Source organism: Chaetodon auriga, chromosome 5 (genome assembly GCF_051107435.1).
Source record: "Chaetodon auriga isolate fChaAug3 chromosome 5, fChaAug3.hap1, whole genome shotgun sequence".
NCBI lineage: Eukaryota > Metazoa > Chordata > Actinopteri > Chaetodontiformes > Chaetodontidae > Chaetodon > Chaetodon auriga.
In genome coordinates, this window is record NC_135078.1 from 13,053,965 (window position 1) to 13,072,734 (window position 18,770).

General features: G+C 41.2%; 1 protein-coding gene across 17 annotated transcripts in view; it reads left to right on the forward strand.

The window, feature by feature from the left end:
• The window catches only part of kcnt1b (potassium sodium-activated channel subfamily T member 1b), a 67,295-nt gene that overhangs the window by 20,941 nt on the left and 27,584 nt on the right, over nucleotides 1–18,770 (forward strand). For 14 of the 17 annotated variants that reach the window (XR_013077220.1, XM_076731980.1, XM_076731966.1 and 11 more), the window contains exons 4-7: nucleotides 16,020–16,099; nucleotides 17,442–17,541; nucleotides 18,522–18,587; nucleotides 18,685–18,733. Coding sequence is in view for 16 of the 17 variants with exons in the window: in XM_076731980.1 (XP_076588095.1) it covers nucleotides 16,020–16,099; nucleotides 17,442–17,541; nucleotides 18,522–18,587; nucleotides 18,685–18,733 (295 nt within the window). In the remaining variant the exon portion in view is untranslated. The other 3 variants (XM_076731977.1, XM_076731978.1, XM_076731983.1) reach the window with 3 other exon arrangements.

Consider the following 18,770-nt stretch of genomic DNA (forward strand, 5'->3'; position numbering starts at 1 on the left):
TAATGCACAATATCTGCAAATGGCCGAGGCTGTTAATCCTAATGCTTCAGTTGGCCAGTTGCCCGGGGCAACCAGATTTGGACCACCATCAACAATTTAATAGACCAGGTTGCCACTATTGGCAATAAGTTCTTGTGTATCTTAAATGGATGAATAAATGCTTCTAAATGTCTTCCTGTCATGCTACTTTCAGAAATGACAAAATACCAGGTTCTGTCATACTTTTAAAGCCCACACAGAGCCCCTGCACGTCCACTGCAGGCTCACAGGATGTTGTCAGAAATCAGAGAGCTTTCTAGGTTATGAAATGCGATGCATCTGACTGACTCAAGAATGAGAGGATGTGGAGGGGGTGTGACAGAATCAATAATCTCGCCCATCGTACGACACAGGCTATAAAAAGTTAATCTATTTCTGCATAATTTACAACACCTGGGAATGCCTTATTGTGTTTGTACCTATAGGAGTCTTTATACAGTATTGACATTTAAATACTGTGGGCAGGAAAGAGACTAAATGAGACTTGGAGGACTTTCAAGAACAGAGGGATCGACCATCTTTTAAACACAGGATGTGGTCAAAACAGACAGACTCAGACAGATTTATTTTGGCTTCTTCCAGCTTTGCCACCACATTGCCTCTACATGAAAAGTCTGTTTGAAAAATGGGCATTTTGTTTGGTCTTTCGGTGTGCAGTTATCTGAATTTTAGAGCCCAGTGGGGACTGTTAGTCATGTTTTCATTAAGGCCACACCAGTGTATTACACAGGATACGTCATGGTTTTACACAGGATACGTTGTGGTTTTTACTGCATATAGGCCAGCAGAGCAGCAACTTGATAAGTCATGACTTTTGATTGACTGATATGCTTTTTACCATTTGCTGATGTTTCAGCAACACTGAGCATTCTACACAGTGTACATGTTTGTCAGTCTAAAGCACCTGTGCTTTTCATCAAGTTTTAGTACTTGTTAATGTTTTTCATATTTTAAGTCTTGTGCAGTCAGCAGTGCCTCCTCAGTGCCAACGCTACACAGTAGATGTTGATTACTAGTCATTCATGTTGTCCGCTGTTTGACTGATGCTTTGGTGAAGTCATTCATTCATTTTTATGCTTTCCTGTTTTTGCGTTTTTGCTTTAATTCACAGTTAAGTGGCAACAAAGCTGTTGCATGATACCACCCCGTGTGTCCCAGATTTTCCTTATCCAGGCCCTCCAAATGATATGAAGCTACCTAATGTGTATATGATATGGGCTTTAGATAATTAGCCACTGGATCAAGCAGAAGAATGGATTTGTGTAGGTTTGTAGGGAGAATTAGGAAGAATCGCTGCAGTTTCACTCAAGGAAAATGGTCATATTTAAAGGCATTTCCTGTCAGCACAGAATGTCAGTTACTGGTAGCATAAATCAATATTGACTGAAAACATGTAGCTGCAGTTCTGTGATTGAGCTTTACGGCCTGTGGAAGGTGCAAATATGGGAAGCGTGACTGAATTCCACTGAGACCTCTCAGTCTCTTTTCAACCTTAAAACAATTTGGTATGAATTTCCCTCTTGGTAAGTTGAGCTTTCAGACGGATGTTATTGAAATACATCTTAACTCAGTTTATTTGCAATTCTTCTGTGCACCAAAGCTGCATCTTATTTAGGTTCCTCCACTCCCACACACCTTTTTGTTATCCCAGTGCAGACACTTTGATCCAGTTATCCTCCTCAAATGGTGCAGTATATTATGCACCTTATACAATAAATTTACATGTATCTAATAGTGAAAAATGTACTGTGAATATGCTGTAAATTAATCCAAATCTTGAGGTTCCACCCCAGCATGGTAAAGTAGAAGTAGATCTTCATTAATCTGCAGCAACTAATGAGAATCTCTTTGGGTGTAAGCAATAGCCAGTTGGGAAATAGAGGAAAGCTAATGGACATGAACACTGTCTCAGTACTAAGATGAATGTAGATGTAATAAGGGAAAGCTAATATTTCATCTTCTCTCTCTAGTCAGATGTTGGCCTTATTGTGGTTGCCTGGTTAATGACTGTTTTTATGTTTCACGGTTTTATCATTAGTCCTTCATCATTAGATGTTTTGTTTATCAGTCAGTTTTCCAGCTAATTACTTTTTCACACTCTTTGCAAGTTAATGCTCAATTACCCTGTGATTGTAAATTATTGTTCAGCATTTCACTTTTTTTTATTACACAGACCACTAAAGTATGTGTCCTCCCCCATATGCCTTATGTGTATTTATAGTGCCCTGCTTTCACGGAACAATTAGGCTTTCATTTTGATTTGAGTACCCAGGGTTTAATGATGGGTTGTAATATGGTCCTTGGGGTAAATTACATGCTGTCCATCATTGTTGTTCATTAAAAAAGGAGGATGAAATCTCTCAGCAGTTGACTTGAGAGTTGAAACTCAAAAATAACAAGTGCCCTGGTTGGTATGCATATGTTTAAACAAAAGAAGATTTAAAAAGACCTTGGATATCAGGTAGATCCATCTAAACGAACGCTAGTGGCTTTTAATTAAGTGTCTGTAACAGTGAGATACTGTGCATGCCTGGCTGTGTGGTGTGCTTAACAAGGGTATACTTTATGTACATGGCATTGTGTGCATGCACATACAGTACTTGCCTCCTCCTGCTTCTTGAGCGTTAGTTAGCAGAGAATCAATTAGAAGGCCTGAAGAATGTGAGAATGAGGGATAATTTTAGCGAAGCCGCCAAGCTCAAGAGCTTACACAGTCAGCTCTAGATGTCGGCTGAACTCAATCCGAGGCGTGCTCCAGAAAACACTCACAATCTGGGCTGTGCAGGGTAGCACCAACACAGACCTTCAAAACTGAGTTGTTTACAAAGAAAGGGACGACGGCACTCTGACCGGATGATATGGTCAGTAGCTCTTATGATGGACTCAACACTTAACTCCATTAGTAACCTTTCACACTTTCCTGTCAATATGTATCATGAGTAATATAGTAACATTTCCTGAAGTTCTATTAAGAAACATACAGAAAAATAATGACTGATCTGTTCAATACAGAGAAGAAAAAACAAAACAAAGATAAATTAAATCATCTGTGCATGAATTCAGGCAATAAGAGGCACAAGGAACACAAAATAGGGAAACAGGGAATGTGTTTGTGACCTCTTCAGTGAATTCAATAACTGACAAATAAAGTGCATCATAACATTGATGCAAATATCACATAGAATCCCGCAAAAACAAAGTCTTCTCAAAGTCATGACTCACACATATTTCTAATTATTTTTCCATCCTTCCATTGTTAAAGGCATTTTAACACCTGGGTAGGTCAGTTTTAAAAGTGGGAGATACTGTGGCACAAGAGGTACAGAGGTACTGTTGCTATGGTTACCTGCAGTTTAATATACCTGCAGACTGATATAGAGCTGAGGTTTAGCTGTTGACCAGAACTGTGCGTGAGATCATCTATTATAAGCTTTTGATGGACGTTTGCCAGCCAGTCAGAAATGGGTGTTTTCTGTGAGAATGAAGTCTAGAGTGTGTGGGTGTTAATGATGCTGTTTCCACCAGCTGTATGTACAGCTCAGTACTCTAACATTTACTGTCGGCTACTGCATTCACCTTCTTTTTCTGTGTGATGCTGCTGTAAAGAGTTCCTTCTTAACCAGGTGTTAAGTTACTGTACAAGAACCAGCCAGTCATTTTTTGGAGTGGACAGCTTGAGCCGCCTGTGTGGTATGTGAGGAACTGCATGGGAAGTGTAGTTTATGAGGAAACGCTGGCACGCATCCTGATGTAGGTGAACAGATTGAAAACTACAAATCCCATTTTGTCCTTGAAATTGCTGCAGAGATGGGTTATGTGTGATAGGCCCTCCCACTTTATATCAGTCAGTCCTTGAGGCAGTTCTCAGTTAATCCAATTGAAGGCATACTTTGAAAGTGCTGGTCATTTTGCACTTGTTGTCTCAGCAGCTCGGCTCATGCTCCTGATTCCAGATCTGCTGCAAAGAGGTGAGACTCAATTTGCTTCTTCCTTGTGTCTTCCTTGTGTTTTAACACAGTTGGAGTAAGACATGAAGGGCAACATGATGCTAACTGCATGAATATTGAAACAACAGAGGAAGGAACAGAGTCAGTGTTGAGTGTGTCAGCTGTAAGCTAATGGAGGCGAAGGGAGCCTCTGTTTATCTTAGCTTCTGAAGTGCTAAAGCTCTTAGCAGTCAGATAGCATCTTTATTGCTCATTAAAGTGTTGGTGGTCACCAAATGGACAGTGAGATCACAGCAGAGGTGTTGATCGTGTTGTTAAGTACAGTATCCCTGACAAGCAGCCTAAACATTTCCTAATTGCTTTCCTTTACCCCTGAACTAACTTTTTTAAGGGGCAGTTGGCATGTAGTGAATCTCACTGTTAACCTCTCATACAGTCAGTGTTACGAGTGAAATAGCTGTAAGATAAGTGAAGTTGCTCTGCCTCATATTGTGCATCAGTCTGTTATGCTTTCTTCAATGCAGTTCAACTTTGCTGTGATCAGAAAATTTCCAAAATGCCCAGCAATCCATCTTTTTTTTGTATCTTGTGTCTGTCTCTTAAATGCACTTCAGATCCAAGGTGAATTGAATATATTTAATCTGGCTTTTAAAAATGTGACTCTCTCTTTCAATAGGATTGATAACCAAAACCCTCATAGACTAAAATTTTCAGTTCAGTCAAGGTCCCTCACGGGTACTTCAGATAATGATTGTTTTCCTAACATTGAGCGTTTGGAGACCATCCTTATATTTATGATAGCATTACTAGAAAGTTACAGCTGAATGAACAGAGTAGACATTTTCATTTTGTCAAGAAAAAAAAAACCAAAACATTTTCTGTCGTGGAGTCCCACTTCTGATAATTTCATTGGATCCTTTGGACCGTAATAGTGAACTGTGCTCTGTTGTTGAAATGGCAAAAGGTTCTTGATAATTACTGAAACTGTACAGGTCCTCTCTTGTGACCTAACTACTTCCTGGGTTTAATGGACACTCCATTAGACCTTTCAAAAGGCGTAAATGGTTTGATGGTGCTCAGTGCCTGTCAGAAACTTTTGAACTGTGTCTGAACTGCGAAATAATGACCTCTTTACAACACTGTTTCCTTCAGCTTTTCTTCTTCACACTTTTGACCAGCAGACAGGCTTTGATCATTCACAAGCTTCAAAGGGATATCAGCCTAAATTATATTTTTATCCATCTACTTTTGCTGAAATTCATATTTTTAGATGTGCTTTGCGGTAGACATTTAAGGCATCTTACTCATCAGAGTTACAGTATATTCACATGTTTGTAGATTACAAGAAGAGTACAAAAGCCTACAGACATAATGCTAAATGATTGAATAATTCAGTTCATAATGAATTAAGCGCTGGATGATATTACTGCAGGTTACACAGCTGCAAACATTACAATGTGATTTCTTTTCATTAATAAGACTAACTGAGCTGTACGCGGATAATATATATTAAATTGACAACATGAGTCATAGCTTTGGAACAATATGGATTAAAACTAATAGCTATATAGTGAAAGCAAATTTTTTTGGGACATGTAGTTTTGATTGTACTGTATAGGGTTTTGCTCAGAACTGTTGGATCAAAATTGAGTAAAAATTAAGTCTACTGCTCAGTTGTGGTGTTACTATAAATCTGAATGAGCTGTGTGTCTCTAGTTTGTGTAAATGAATCTCAAGCAAATCAATGAATGGCATAAGATTATATGTTCGAACAAAACGGCTATTAACGATACTGGTCGAGAGGTTAAATCAATAAAACTAACTGTATCAGAACTGAGTACGTTTGTTTGTTTTAACAATACACACTATGATCAGATGTTTTCTCGCAGATTGTGAACAAAGCAAGAACCGCTGGTGCAGAAGCTTTGCTGTCTATTCCTCTTGTTGCATTTACCCGACCTTTTTCACCGCAGACGTTGGACTTGTCATAGCAGGATCAGCACAAATGTAACGAGTGACATTAATGATGGCTCCATTTCACTGGTGTTTACCAATACCAGGCCTCTTGAACTGGAGCACCTAAAGGGAAGGCAGCCATTATTAATGTTCCTTATAATTTCACCAAGTGAAATTGTCCACTGTGATAGAAGTCGACTCCCTGAATCACAGTGGCTCGTCCACATTGTGCGCTGTTATCTGTTATCTGTTCCTGTGAGTTTGATTTCATTTGCAACTTTGAATGTTTCTGTGTCAACATCAAAGCCTATCTAATTCCATGTCACAGAACAAATCCCTCTGTGGTTCAGCCTCAGTAATTGGTCTCCAAAGGAAGTTGTAGCCACAGAACACACAAGTCAGTTTATTCTACATCAGATCAAACTGCGTGTGACCCCAAGCCCATCAGAAATGTCCATTTGTCATTCAAATCAATAGCTGGGTACGTCTCTCTGTCTGTCAGTTTCCTCGGTGTTACACACTCCCCTTCTCTCAACAGTCATCTCAGTGTGGAAAATGAGATTGACCAAGAGGGTGTGTCCACTGATCCCCTGTGGTTTGCGTTAATTGTCCCATCTGTTCTTTCGCCAGCGGAGGCATTGTTTTTGATCAAATTAATGTGTTGTATTTTCCTTGCATGTGCCCCATGAATTAGCTCAGAAATGCATTTTGTATTTCCCGTCAAGTTCAGCTCCAGTCAGTTTCCATTGTAAATGTTTCTATTTACTTGTATGAGGAGTTTGAAGGTGACACTCTGAAGCCTTGGCGGAAAATTCTTGACAGCAGTCCTTGACTGTGCAATAAGAAGCCGCTGCACAAATATGGGATCTGATGCGGCTTTTGGAGACATTCAGTATGTATTTAGCCAATGTACCCAGTATTTAACATGATGTAGGTTTTGCTGATATTCTAAAAGGAATGTCAACCTGCTAACATAGTATCAGATCCCATCTTGGATCTTCTTGCTGCACAAACTATGTTCAGATTCTCCGTCAAGCTTAGAAAAAGGTTCCATTCTCACTCAAGATACAAGTGAATGCAAAAAAAGTGGCATCCTTTTCTTGCTCTTCCCCCTCTCCTTCCCTCTCCTGCTTTCTCAACCTCACTGTCTCCTAACCTGTGCCTATTTGTGTCTATGTGTGCTGCGTCCAGGTATCAAGAGGAGTACAGTATGGATTCAACCAATGCCCAGTAAGTCCCTGGCAGCATCATGCTTGCATGGCATGGACGTTTTGGACCTTAATTGCGAGCACCAAAGCACATACGTCGCACTGTTCACTTTGGGTTTTGCATAGACTGGATGTGGACATACTAATGCCTTGACCTTGTTGAGAGGTTGTATTACATGTATCAGTAAAGTGGGTAATCATTGTTGTGGTAATGGTGCAGAATGCTGAAAATAATGAATTCATTTGTGGCTACCTTTTCAACAGTTGCTGTGGCAAAGGCTCAAATTAAACATTTAGCTCAACGTAGCTTTTTTGTCACATTCGATCACACCACAGGAAATGGTGAAAAGGTAGTTTGTGTGTTTTTATCAACTTATTCCAGGTGTGTCATCTGTTTCTTGAGAGAATGTGCACAGCAGTTTTCACTCGATGTAAGGTCAGGGCTTGAAGCATTAATCATGTCAGCAGAGATGAGTCGTGTTATATTGGTGAAAGAGGTGCTCAATCTACCAACGTGTCAGTGGTTTGTGCTGTACTGGTGTGCACTGTGCATGCTGCTGACTCTGATCGTATGCAAGTTTATCATGGAGTTTCAGCTGGTGTGTTGGGCTTTTACTACGTTCACTTTGAGAAACTTTCCGAAATACCCAAGCTGCCACGATATGGTGATAAAAGAGGTGAAACGTGGAGGTCGCATCTGTAAGTTACAGTAAAATGATTTCTATATTTTGTTTGTTTGTTTTGAATTTCTGGAAATAATAGCTAGATCTCTGATGTGTATTTCATCTTGTTGATGTTCCACTGCAGCAGATAGGTCCATGTTACCTGATCTGTAAAAGAAAACAGGCGCCGGAACACATCATCAATCATTATCATAGATGCCATTTTGCTTTAAATGAACAGTATGTAATTTCTGCCACAAGGGGTCTCTCAATCAAAATAATAACAAAGCAATACGTAGTTAGATGACGTTGTGAAGTAGCGTGGGATCATTGGAGTCGTCTTGATTGTTAAATAAGCACCATTGAAAATGTGTGAATATTTATGACTTACAAATTGATTAATGACAGAATTGAGCAGCCCCTTGGTGCAATGGATTTAGCCATCAGGTAGGAAAGTGAGGCATCTCTTCTTTCTCAAAGAAGGCGTAGAAGGAATCATTGACCATTGCTGTTATTGAAGCCACAAAATCCAAATTGTGCGTTGAGTCAACATGAGAAGTAACAACAAGCACGGCTGACTGTGATACACAGACACCTGTCAATCAAGCAAACATGTCCCAAAACATGAGTCTGTGAGGAAACTTAATGAAACTAATTACCCAAGATGTGGATATTGAAATTAATTCAAAATTAAATATGTTTTACTAAGACAAATTCAGATTATGCTGTTCTAGACCTTTTTAAATAGTCTGCTTCGCTACACAATCTTTGGTTTTTTGGGGGTTTTTTTGTTGTTTTTAATTTCTTTTTAACCAGCATGTCATCAGTACATGCTGGCAGTTCTTCATGTAGCGGCTTTCACCCTGCAGCTGTGATGAGTTGCAGCTTGAGTGTAGTGCTTGTTGTGACTGTGCTACTGTTGGAAAATGGATTGTGATCCTTGGGGATGTGCTAAGTGGAGAACTATAAACATGCATTGACATGTGAGTGCTCCCTTCACCACTGGTATGGTAAGTAGAAATTCAGGCTGACGGAGCACACTGCGTTTGGTGTGATGCACGATGTGAGTCCTGCACAGTCACACACGCAATAAGGCTCCCTCTTCATTTTCATCGTGTGACACTTGAAGCTCAAGGCGCCGCATCTCCATCCATTTTTAAAGGGAATAAACAGTTGTTTCTCTTACAGTATCCAAACACACACTAGCTAACATAACATAAAGTGTTTTCCTGCAGTTGCGAAAAAGTTGAAGATGCCTTGATAAGATCACAGGAAATGTCAAGTTTTGGTGCCAGCTCATCAAAGAGTAAAATCATTGCATGTTCAGGAAACCAGTGCTTGATGTCAGCACAGCAAAGGGTGATCCACATGCATTCACTGTGGGTGCTTGAAACACTTCAGCTGGTTCCGCGCAATATGGAGGAGCTTGATATGGAGACATCCCCGAGCAGCTTCGATAGGTAGGTAGCAGGTTTTTACCTTTTAACAAAACATTTCCTGGAGTGCACATCAGAAGGGTGATATAAGGCGGGGTTTTTTTTCTGTTCCACAAAGTGAAAGAAATGTTTCTGTGACACTGTATGACCTCTTTTTGTAATCCTGCCTACCTGCTTGTCTTTTCAAATGTCATAAGCTGTCTTCAGAGGCTGATGAGTCACTTCTCTCTTCCTGGAAGTGGAATTTATTGAAAAGACACTTTTGCTTGGCAGTTCATAGAAAAGTAAAGCCAATTGAGCAGTTGTGGAACAGTCGCAGTTAAGTGTGCTCTCTTATGACGACCGGGGCGAGATCAAGCCAGTCTCTTTTTACCTGCATTGGTTTCCATTTATAAATTTGAAATGGAGTTTCTTCCTAGGCATCAAAATCACAAAACACCGGCATTATTCCTCTTTACCATCTTTCTTACTTTTATTTCCTATTTTGTATTCAAATTAACCAGCTATATATTTATTTTGTGTAAAGTTTTCGCATTACAGGGTGATGAGAGCTATACACAACTGGAATATACCATTTATTGCTTTCGTGGTTACGGGTCGTTTGTCAATGAAACGTTTGAATTTACTTTTGTCGTACTTTGATTTCTTTATGACACAATTTCATTTTCAGGGGAATGGAGTCGTTGAAGAAATCTGCCCACATCAGCGTTATTTCATTGAGTTTCTATTAAGTCCTTTACAAATGCCCTCGCTCATCCAAAGACTTTTGAGATCAGGCACATGTCCTGGAGTCTTTTAGCTCTAGGCTGACACTGCTGCATGCTTTATCATTTCCTAACACAAGGACATGGCCTCTTGGGCGATGTGAAGTTTCTTTCCTAGGTATAATATCTTCCTTTTACTCTGTCTCATGTCCCATTTCCTGGACAGAGTAAGTTTAACATCTGCCGCCCTCTGAGCTTCACTATTTATATTTTGATTGCCAGTATGTTGAGAGCTTTCTTTGATAGAAGTACCTGAGGAAGACACACATGATTTGGATCTGTAAAAAATCTCCAGGAGCTTTCTGGGTTGGACATCTCTTTATGAGAATTTGTCTTTCTCAGGCACTACCGGGTGTAATATCCAACTGTTCAGCAAATTAGCATGAGCGCTCTTGAAATCTCCTCTGCAGTCAACAGGATGACTCATTTGTTATACACAAACAGTGTAGTCAACGATAATGTGAGCAGCACACTTATTATAACTGTACAGTATTGTCAGAACGCCTCAACAGACCTTGAACGACATACGACAACTGCTTTGAATCAGCACTCTTTGAGGAGAGATTCGAGGCTTAACGATGATGAATTCTGCTGCAGTGCACTTTCTCTCGCTCACACAAAGTGATTTAGAGCAAAATGCTTCAGGGTTGTCTTTGTCCTTGAATACATCATGTACATATACAGAGTAGCTAGGACCCTCTCCAGAACTCCCACACGCACACAGTAGCAGAGTGTATGGATGCCTCAGGAGACCAGAAATGACCTCTTCGTTGTTCATCTACATCTTGTCAGTCCACAGGCCACCCAGCTCCATTAAAGTGATTATCCTCCCCCCGGCTGATTATAGCAGAGACTGTTTGAGGTTCCTGCCTTCAGGATCCATTTGACAAAGCACTCTCAGAGTTGCCGTAGTCCATGTCTGGCCCGAAGCCCATTCAACTATTTTTGCACTGTGATGAGGCTACTAGACAAGTGCCTCCACCGTGGGAAGTTTTAGATGCAGCTCAGCTGAACAGAATCAGAGAATAACAAAGATGCCCCGGCTCTTGAATATTCATGTCCATGTGGAATATTTTTAGAATCCCTGCAGCTTTTATATCAGGCCTATGTCTGAGGTGCTTTGTGCTAGGTGGGGACAGAGAAAACCTGAGATCTGAAAATAAAAAGTTAGATTCAGTGTGTGATGCTGTCATCCTGGTTATAAGACAAGATGCAGTATTGGTGTTGGTACTGCCTCTGGGCCCAAGTCTGCAGGAGATGATTTCTGTTACATCTGCAGTAGCAGAGCATGCAGGTGCATTGGTGTTCCATCTCTGGATTGGCTTGTTTTGCAGCTTCCTCCTAGAGTTCCCACAATCATTTTTTGCCCCAGGTGATGTTGCATTTGGCTAACTGGTACTGCTGTTCACCAGTGCTTTCTCCTGAAATACTGACAAATATTCCATATGGCGCACAACATCTGGCAGCTGTTTGCCCATATTTTTTTTTCCCCCCATCGCTAGGATGAACGCAGGTGTTTGAACAAATCCTTTCTCTCAACCAGATTGTCCCGAGGTCAACAAGCTGTTTGATGTTTTTTTTACAGAGTCTACAAAGCAGATGGAAACTGTCTGTGTTTCAAGCTTGAGCGCATCAAATTATAATCTTATCAATGGCCGTGTGCGTGCGAGCATGCGTGTGTGCGTGTGTGCGTGTCATTTCCACCCGACTTTCTCTGGTGTTGCTCTTCATCACTTCATTATGATCATGAACTTGTCACTGACTCTCTGGTTGTAAGATATACAAAAGGCTCGACATACCATGTAGACTTGTTAGTTGGGGACAAAAGGTCATGCTCCATCTACTGTGACTATGTGCAAACATTCCTGGCTCATGCCTTGTCTGCCGTCTTTAAACTTCAGGGAGGTGAAGTACCAACCTTTCGTAGACGCTGCGTGGCTTCTTGGATTTTCATACTGCTCATGTTTACATTTGACAGTCTGGCTAATGTGCAGAGGTGCATGGTGATGCTTTGCAGGCGACAGGGATGCCAAAGAAAAGAGCGTGAGTACTTAAAAGGTATTGCTTTGGGTCTGAAGTCAAGTGTGGAAGAAGCGCAATTTGTAGCCTCAGTCAGTGCTGCTTGAAAACAGCAGAGCAGAGATTTACATGAACTTAACTCTGTGGTCCATTAGTGTTTGACAGAGACACACTTTCTTTTTGTCGCTCTGTACTCTAAGGAGTATGAAATTATAGTGCAGACTTGTGCTTTAAGGGTGTTTGAAGGTGTTAATTTACATATTGAGTTAACGGACTAGGAATTGTAAGCTTTTTTTTAATATATATAATCCCCCAAATTTTAAGACACTGAAGCTCGATACAGATCTTAAACAGACAGCAAAAAAACAAAACTAGGAGCTAAAGCAAGTAATTTTTAGGGCCTAACCAGAGGAAAGTTTTCAGATTGTTAATGGAAGTGATGATCACAATCATATTGATGACTCTTATTCTGCACATAATGTTCCCCTCAAAAACGGGGAATATATGTAACTCTACTGCCATGCAAGAGCCTCTGTGAGGCTATCCTTAGGTGCAGCGGTGGTTTGAGCTAACAATAGCATGCTAACATGCTTACAATGAAAATGCAAACAGTTAAGTGTTTTGTAGTTTGTCATGTTGACTCTTAGTTGTGTGCTGTAGCATGCTAATATTTGTGAATTAGCAGTTAGCACAAAGAACAACAGGCCAATGGGTACTGTGGGATCACCAGAGTCTTAAGGGAGCATGAATGTCTGCCCCAAACTTCTTGCTATCCCAGTGATCATTGTTGAGATATTTCAGTCTGGACCAAAGTGATAGACCCACTGACGGACAGACAGACCCACTGACGGACAGACAGAGTGACATTCAGTGTGGCAAACTATGTTCAACAGAAAGTATCTAAAGCCTTCTCAAAAAACACTAGATGTCGCCAGATTACATCACCTGATATTGATGATATAATGAAACTATTTACATACAGCACACAAAAAGGTCTTGAAAGTGAAACTAAACTGACTCCAACTACTGTAGCTTTATCATGAGCTATTATTATTTTTCGAGCTGCTGTCATCTCATCAGTATGCATCTAAATTTACCTGTAGATGATGCCTGTCGTATAGACTGTGGACCTGAAGTGCCATGTGCCATCAGTACAGAGTACAGAGCCAACCCAGCAGAAAATGTGTTTCTGTCCAAATATTCACAGTCTGAACTGCAGGTGTCTCAGTGTACAGAGGAGCAGTGACGTATCATTAGAGGAGGGGACACGCATGGTTGTCACCTCTACCCAGACAAACATACACCTGGCTCGGTAGGCTTTGTTGTCGCCCTGTTATCAAGCAAATGCCACTGCAATTCTCATGTAAAACAACACCATACGAATCATATCACTGAGTTTATATTAGAGTCACATTTCAGGTTTTGATGTGCTCACGTTTCCTATTTGAAGTGTAATCGCAGGTGACCATAAACCAGCTGAGCAAACATGAAGCCTAAATGAGATCTGTGTCGGTGGAGACCGTCTGAACATTGATCACCCGGCTTGCCACCATTAGACTTTACGACAGTCTTCTGGTGCCTCTCACGTGATAGAGCAATCAATACACATGGTTTCCATACAGTATAGCTGTGTGTTTACATGTAGCTGTGTGTTTGGGTAGGGTGCAGTCGCGGGCGATGGCAGCGGGTTGTCAGTGCCTATAGACAAGAACATGTCATGTGTAGCTGTGGCTAATTCGTTTTAATGGAAACACATCACACACGAACACGTGAGTAAATGTTTCCTGCCTTGGAAGCTGTCTCCATGGCGATACGGCTGGTAGAGGAAGGAAAGGGAGTAGCTGGATGATGGTACATATCTTATTTCCTCCACCTACACTCATTATCCACGCATACATACCTTCCTTACGACTCGGATGCTGTAATTACCCTCCTGCTCTCTCCTCCCTTGTCTTTTTGCACCCTGTGCTCATCTTGTCAGACAATGGAGAAGGCTCTAAGGGTCCCTCCTGGATGTGAGAGGCCATTATTCCTTCTCCTCCGTGCTCATTAGTGACAACAAGCCCTCTACATTACAGAAACTGTTAATAGGCCTGTCTCGCTACCTGCATTCATCAAACCTACCTACAGTAGCTACATCATCATTTGTGCTTAAGTGATCGCTTGGTCAAGACCCCATCTCTTTAAAGGTTCATTATGTGTGCTCAAACCTTTAATAGTTTAGGCATTATCAATGTATGCATCATAAGTGAGAAGACACTTAAGACAGTTTGATTTGAAATACTGTCGTTCTTCATAGGACATGGTTGTCAGCTTTTAATGGACGCCTTTGTGTTAGTGCTCAATATGATCCAGGCTGTCCATTCACGCCGTCATTTATTCATGTGATGAACATAATTAATAGTGAATGGTTTATATCTATGTGGTACAGACTATCACACAAACCATAGACAACATTACAGTTTACGGAGTTGGTTACTAAATGTGTATGCAATATTAAGAGTGAATAGAAATGATTAAACCTTGGTGGATCAATTTGTGTTACTGTCTCAGTAGAGCAATTAAAAAACCTTTACCTAAGCTCAAACTCGGTGTGTGTCACATCTCTACAGTATGCATATGTGTCACAGCGAGTGCACCATTAGGAGAATGTCAGCGTATGAAAAAGTAGGGTGTTTATTTAATAATCCACATTGTTTATCAAGTACCAGTGCTGCACATTAGGATTCAAGCTCATATGAATTTGTGGATGATTTTGTTCCATTGTGAGGGGGAGCTGTGCGTAATGACTGGCAGTAAATGGATGGTAACGGAATTAGTCAGAAGGGAGGTGCAGCTTTTTCCAGCACTAGATTTGCACAAAGCATATGCTTTGTAGTTCATTTTTACTGGAAACCTTCACCAAAGACAATTATGGCAGTGACACAATTACAATTAGTGTCTCCTGAAATTGGCAGGATGTGCCACTTAAAGGAATAGCTTCACAACAGCAGGATGAAAACTAACCTCAGTGCTTTGTATGCACTGACTGAAATGTATCCTTTGCATCAGGTATCAATATTTGGTATTGAATGCCTTTTGAATGATTTTCATTCGTGGATATTCTCTCATCTAAACTGTGCTTCTGCAGATTCTATCATATATATACTGTGTTCTCTTCAGACTGACTGTTCCACAGGACAAGCATGATGATATTCTGTTTTATTAGAAAGAGAAACCCCATGAAAAGACCAAAGTCAGCAGTGCGTTGGTCTCTCAGTGCTCACCCACCCTCTGCTGCATTCAGTCCCAAGGCAAGTCATTCCTACTGAAGACCTGCTGTAAAACTTTAAACACTGGTCATGAATAAATCCTTACTGGAGTAAATAGCATCTCTGGGACTAATTTCAGCTTCAGATTCAGTGTGGTAGTGAGTATTACAGGTCCAGTGTGTACAGTTTATTGACATCTAGTGAAGAGGTTGCAGATCAGACACAATCAACCGAATACCCCCCGCCTCACTCTGGCCATCCAAACGTGTGCTGTACTACTGCAGTAGAACCTATGGAAGAGCACTCTCTAGAGCCAGTGTGTGGTTTTTGTCTGTAGAAACATGGTGATGCAACATGATCGACTCGTGTAAGAGGACCCGCTCCCTCTGTAGATATAAAGAGCTCATTCTAAGGTAACTAAAACAAATCAATTACTTTATAATTTATAAGTATGAAATATCAGCAGACATCACAGTGAATGTTGTCCTCGTGCTCTCAGCATCTCAAGGTTGTGGTATTTAATGTACAATCAGCATATTTTAAATGTTCAAGTGATGCTGATTCAACAAACTAATTTCACTGCAAACATGCCTGATTATGTGGTCCCATGAAAAGATTTTCACTGTTTGGTCAAATGTTTCCTGGTCCAATATGTGTGTGTACATGTTGGGGGGCGGTGCTGCCCACACGCTCACCTGTATACATTTACACTGACATCATGTCACTGTTCCCCACAGGGTGCAGGTTGAGTTCTATGTGAACGAAAACACCTTCAAGGAGAGGCTGAAGCTTTTCTTCATCAAAAACCAAAGGTCAAGTAAGTACAGCCCACAGGGAGTGTCACGCTGCTCTCTTTACATCCTGTAATGCTAATGGTAACAGGCCTGCTGCCGCGAGTTGTGCTGAGAGCTAAATGAACATATAAAAGCATTATGTCGGAAATTGCAGTCAGTGATGACGCATATCCAATTTCTGTCTCAGCTGGGGTTTCATTATTGCGTTGGCTGCCTCATTTTAAAACACTGTATTTTTGTCTGGCCCACCAAGGAGAGAAGAGTACGGTTCATTTCCGGAGAAACGAGGCAGGGCTGCAGTGTTTCTCTCAATAGGAGATAAGACTGGCAATGCCACGGCATCCCTCAACGAGACATTAGTGCGGCTCAGCACTGTGGTGCATTGTGTCTGGAAGCCGTTCATTTGCAGCTCGTTGTAAACTACAGGAGCCCTGTGTCCCTGCAGAACGCAAATGGTTGACATGTCCTCAGCACTGACACAGCTCTGCTGTCTTCCTCTCAACTTGTCATTGTCACTAAGCCACCACAGCTTTTGACATAAAACAACAGAGTCTAATGAAAATGTCACGCTTGGCTGCAGGGGTCGCTTGCTCTGTTCTGTTGCAGCGTTGTTTGTTTGTCCTGTTTCTAAATCATTTTAACATTGACGATGGCTTCATGTGAAGAGGTCGCGTCACAAGGGATCAGCTGCAAAGGCTGATTAGAAACAGAATACGGCTAGCACCACCCTCTGGCGAACAAGCACGCCTGCAGACAAGTGTCTGTTCCGCTCATTAGGTGGTGCAGGTCGTGTGTGTGCTTATCAGCATGATTATGCCTGTACTTACCCAAACTGGAAAACCTGTTTCCACAAACATCATTATCCCTCTTAGCCGTTTCTGTGCAGTTCGTTTATTTTGCTGTGCAGTCCTTTGTCATCTAAGAAGCCATATTAGACAGGAGTGCTGGTGTTATTTTGTGTTATTCTTGGAGGATTTGAAAGCTATGCATTACAGGAAATCAGTTGTGACAGGCAGCCGGAGCAGCATGGATCTGCATCAGTCACGCTTCAGGGCCTTGACAGCTAAAGTCTCTTTAGGCCCATCACAAAAGCCATTTAATGCACCTAAACAAATGGCGTTAAAGCAGTTTCAGCTTCCTAATGAGGAGAGATCTGGCTGCATCTCTCTTCAGCAGCAGACTCACATTCGCAGCAGTGGTCACAACACTGGAATGTGTGAACTTTAGACAGCAGACAGTAAGAATGCGTGAGGGTGCAGAGCTGTAAAGTAAAGCCTATGAGCAAAATAGCTAAACAAGCTCATTTTCAGGGGATCATCCCGCTTTTTGAGTCAAGCCAAGTGATATGTCTTTGTTGGTCCACAGGCCTGAGAATCCGCCTGTTCAACTTCTCATTGAAAATCCTCACCTGTGCCCTCTACATAGTGAGAGTCAGCCTGGATAACCCCAAGCAGATGAACCCATGGTGAGACTCACACTCTGCAGTTGCCCCCCAATGCATCAGTTATTCCCTGTTGCAGATGTGTCTGTATTTTCTGGATAGTTGCTGTTTACATGATACATGATTTGCTGTCGTCTTTTTGGTTTCTTTTAGTATTTTGGCAACATCTTTGATGCTAAGCAAAGGCAATGTGACATCTTTTGCTTAAGAAAAAAGCTGTTCATGTAGGTGCAGCTCTTTTCTTTCTCCAGCTTCTTACACTTGTAATGTTATCTATCATTTTTCTTCTACTAATTCCAAACCCACCAGATGACTTGCCGTATGCCAGAGGATTTTTCCCAGTAATATTTTCCTGTTGCCATGCCATGTGCATGTGCAACAAATATGAAAGATATCATGAGAGCAGAATTTGCTTTCAACACTTGGAATATGTGTAAGGCGTTTTTCTCATTAAGAATAACTCATAAAACTAAAAACCTAAATTGTATACGCAACGTTTAAGTCAATGGTTGTCAGACTTTTTCTGTCATTCCCCAAATGAGTTCACATCCTCCCAGTAGACAAGTTTATCAATCATAGCAGTGATAGTGCAAACAACAAACAAATCCAAGTTGAATTTTAATGAAATAAAACAACTCTATTCTTCCTCATCATCCACCCTTGCAGTGGCCCTATGCCCCTGTCAGAGGGGCCCGCCCACTGATTTAAGTCAATGTCATTGTGTTTTGATAACATTAAGATTGTCATTTTCTCATTTCAATCGCCCAAAACACAAAAGAGCAAAGCTAAGTCGCTCCCTCTGCGCAGTCATGTGGTAGCTATAAATTGTATTGTGCTCCCTGCCAGCAGTTTTTAGAGATGCATTGGGTTTGTTCTTTATGGCAACATACCAACAGATAGAAATGTTTCCCGGTGGGTATGTCTCCACTCGCACAAACACACACATCTGCACACACCTTCACGCTCTTTTTGTGTTTCCCTTCTTGCTGCTTTTCCCTCCACAGTTCAACATGTCGGAACAGCACCGAGAACAACGGGACTGCTGCAGTAGAGTCAGCAGAAATCCACTGGTATGTTTCAGTCGACATGGCATTTAATGGCAAACCAAAGCACGTTCATTTTCTGTGTAGCAGTTATACACACAAACTTTTTCATGGTTTTTGACAGGGACTTGATTTTCTGGGTTAACAGACGGATTCCTGTATGGGCGATACAGGTGAGAGTAATATCGCTCCAATGACACATAAATCAAA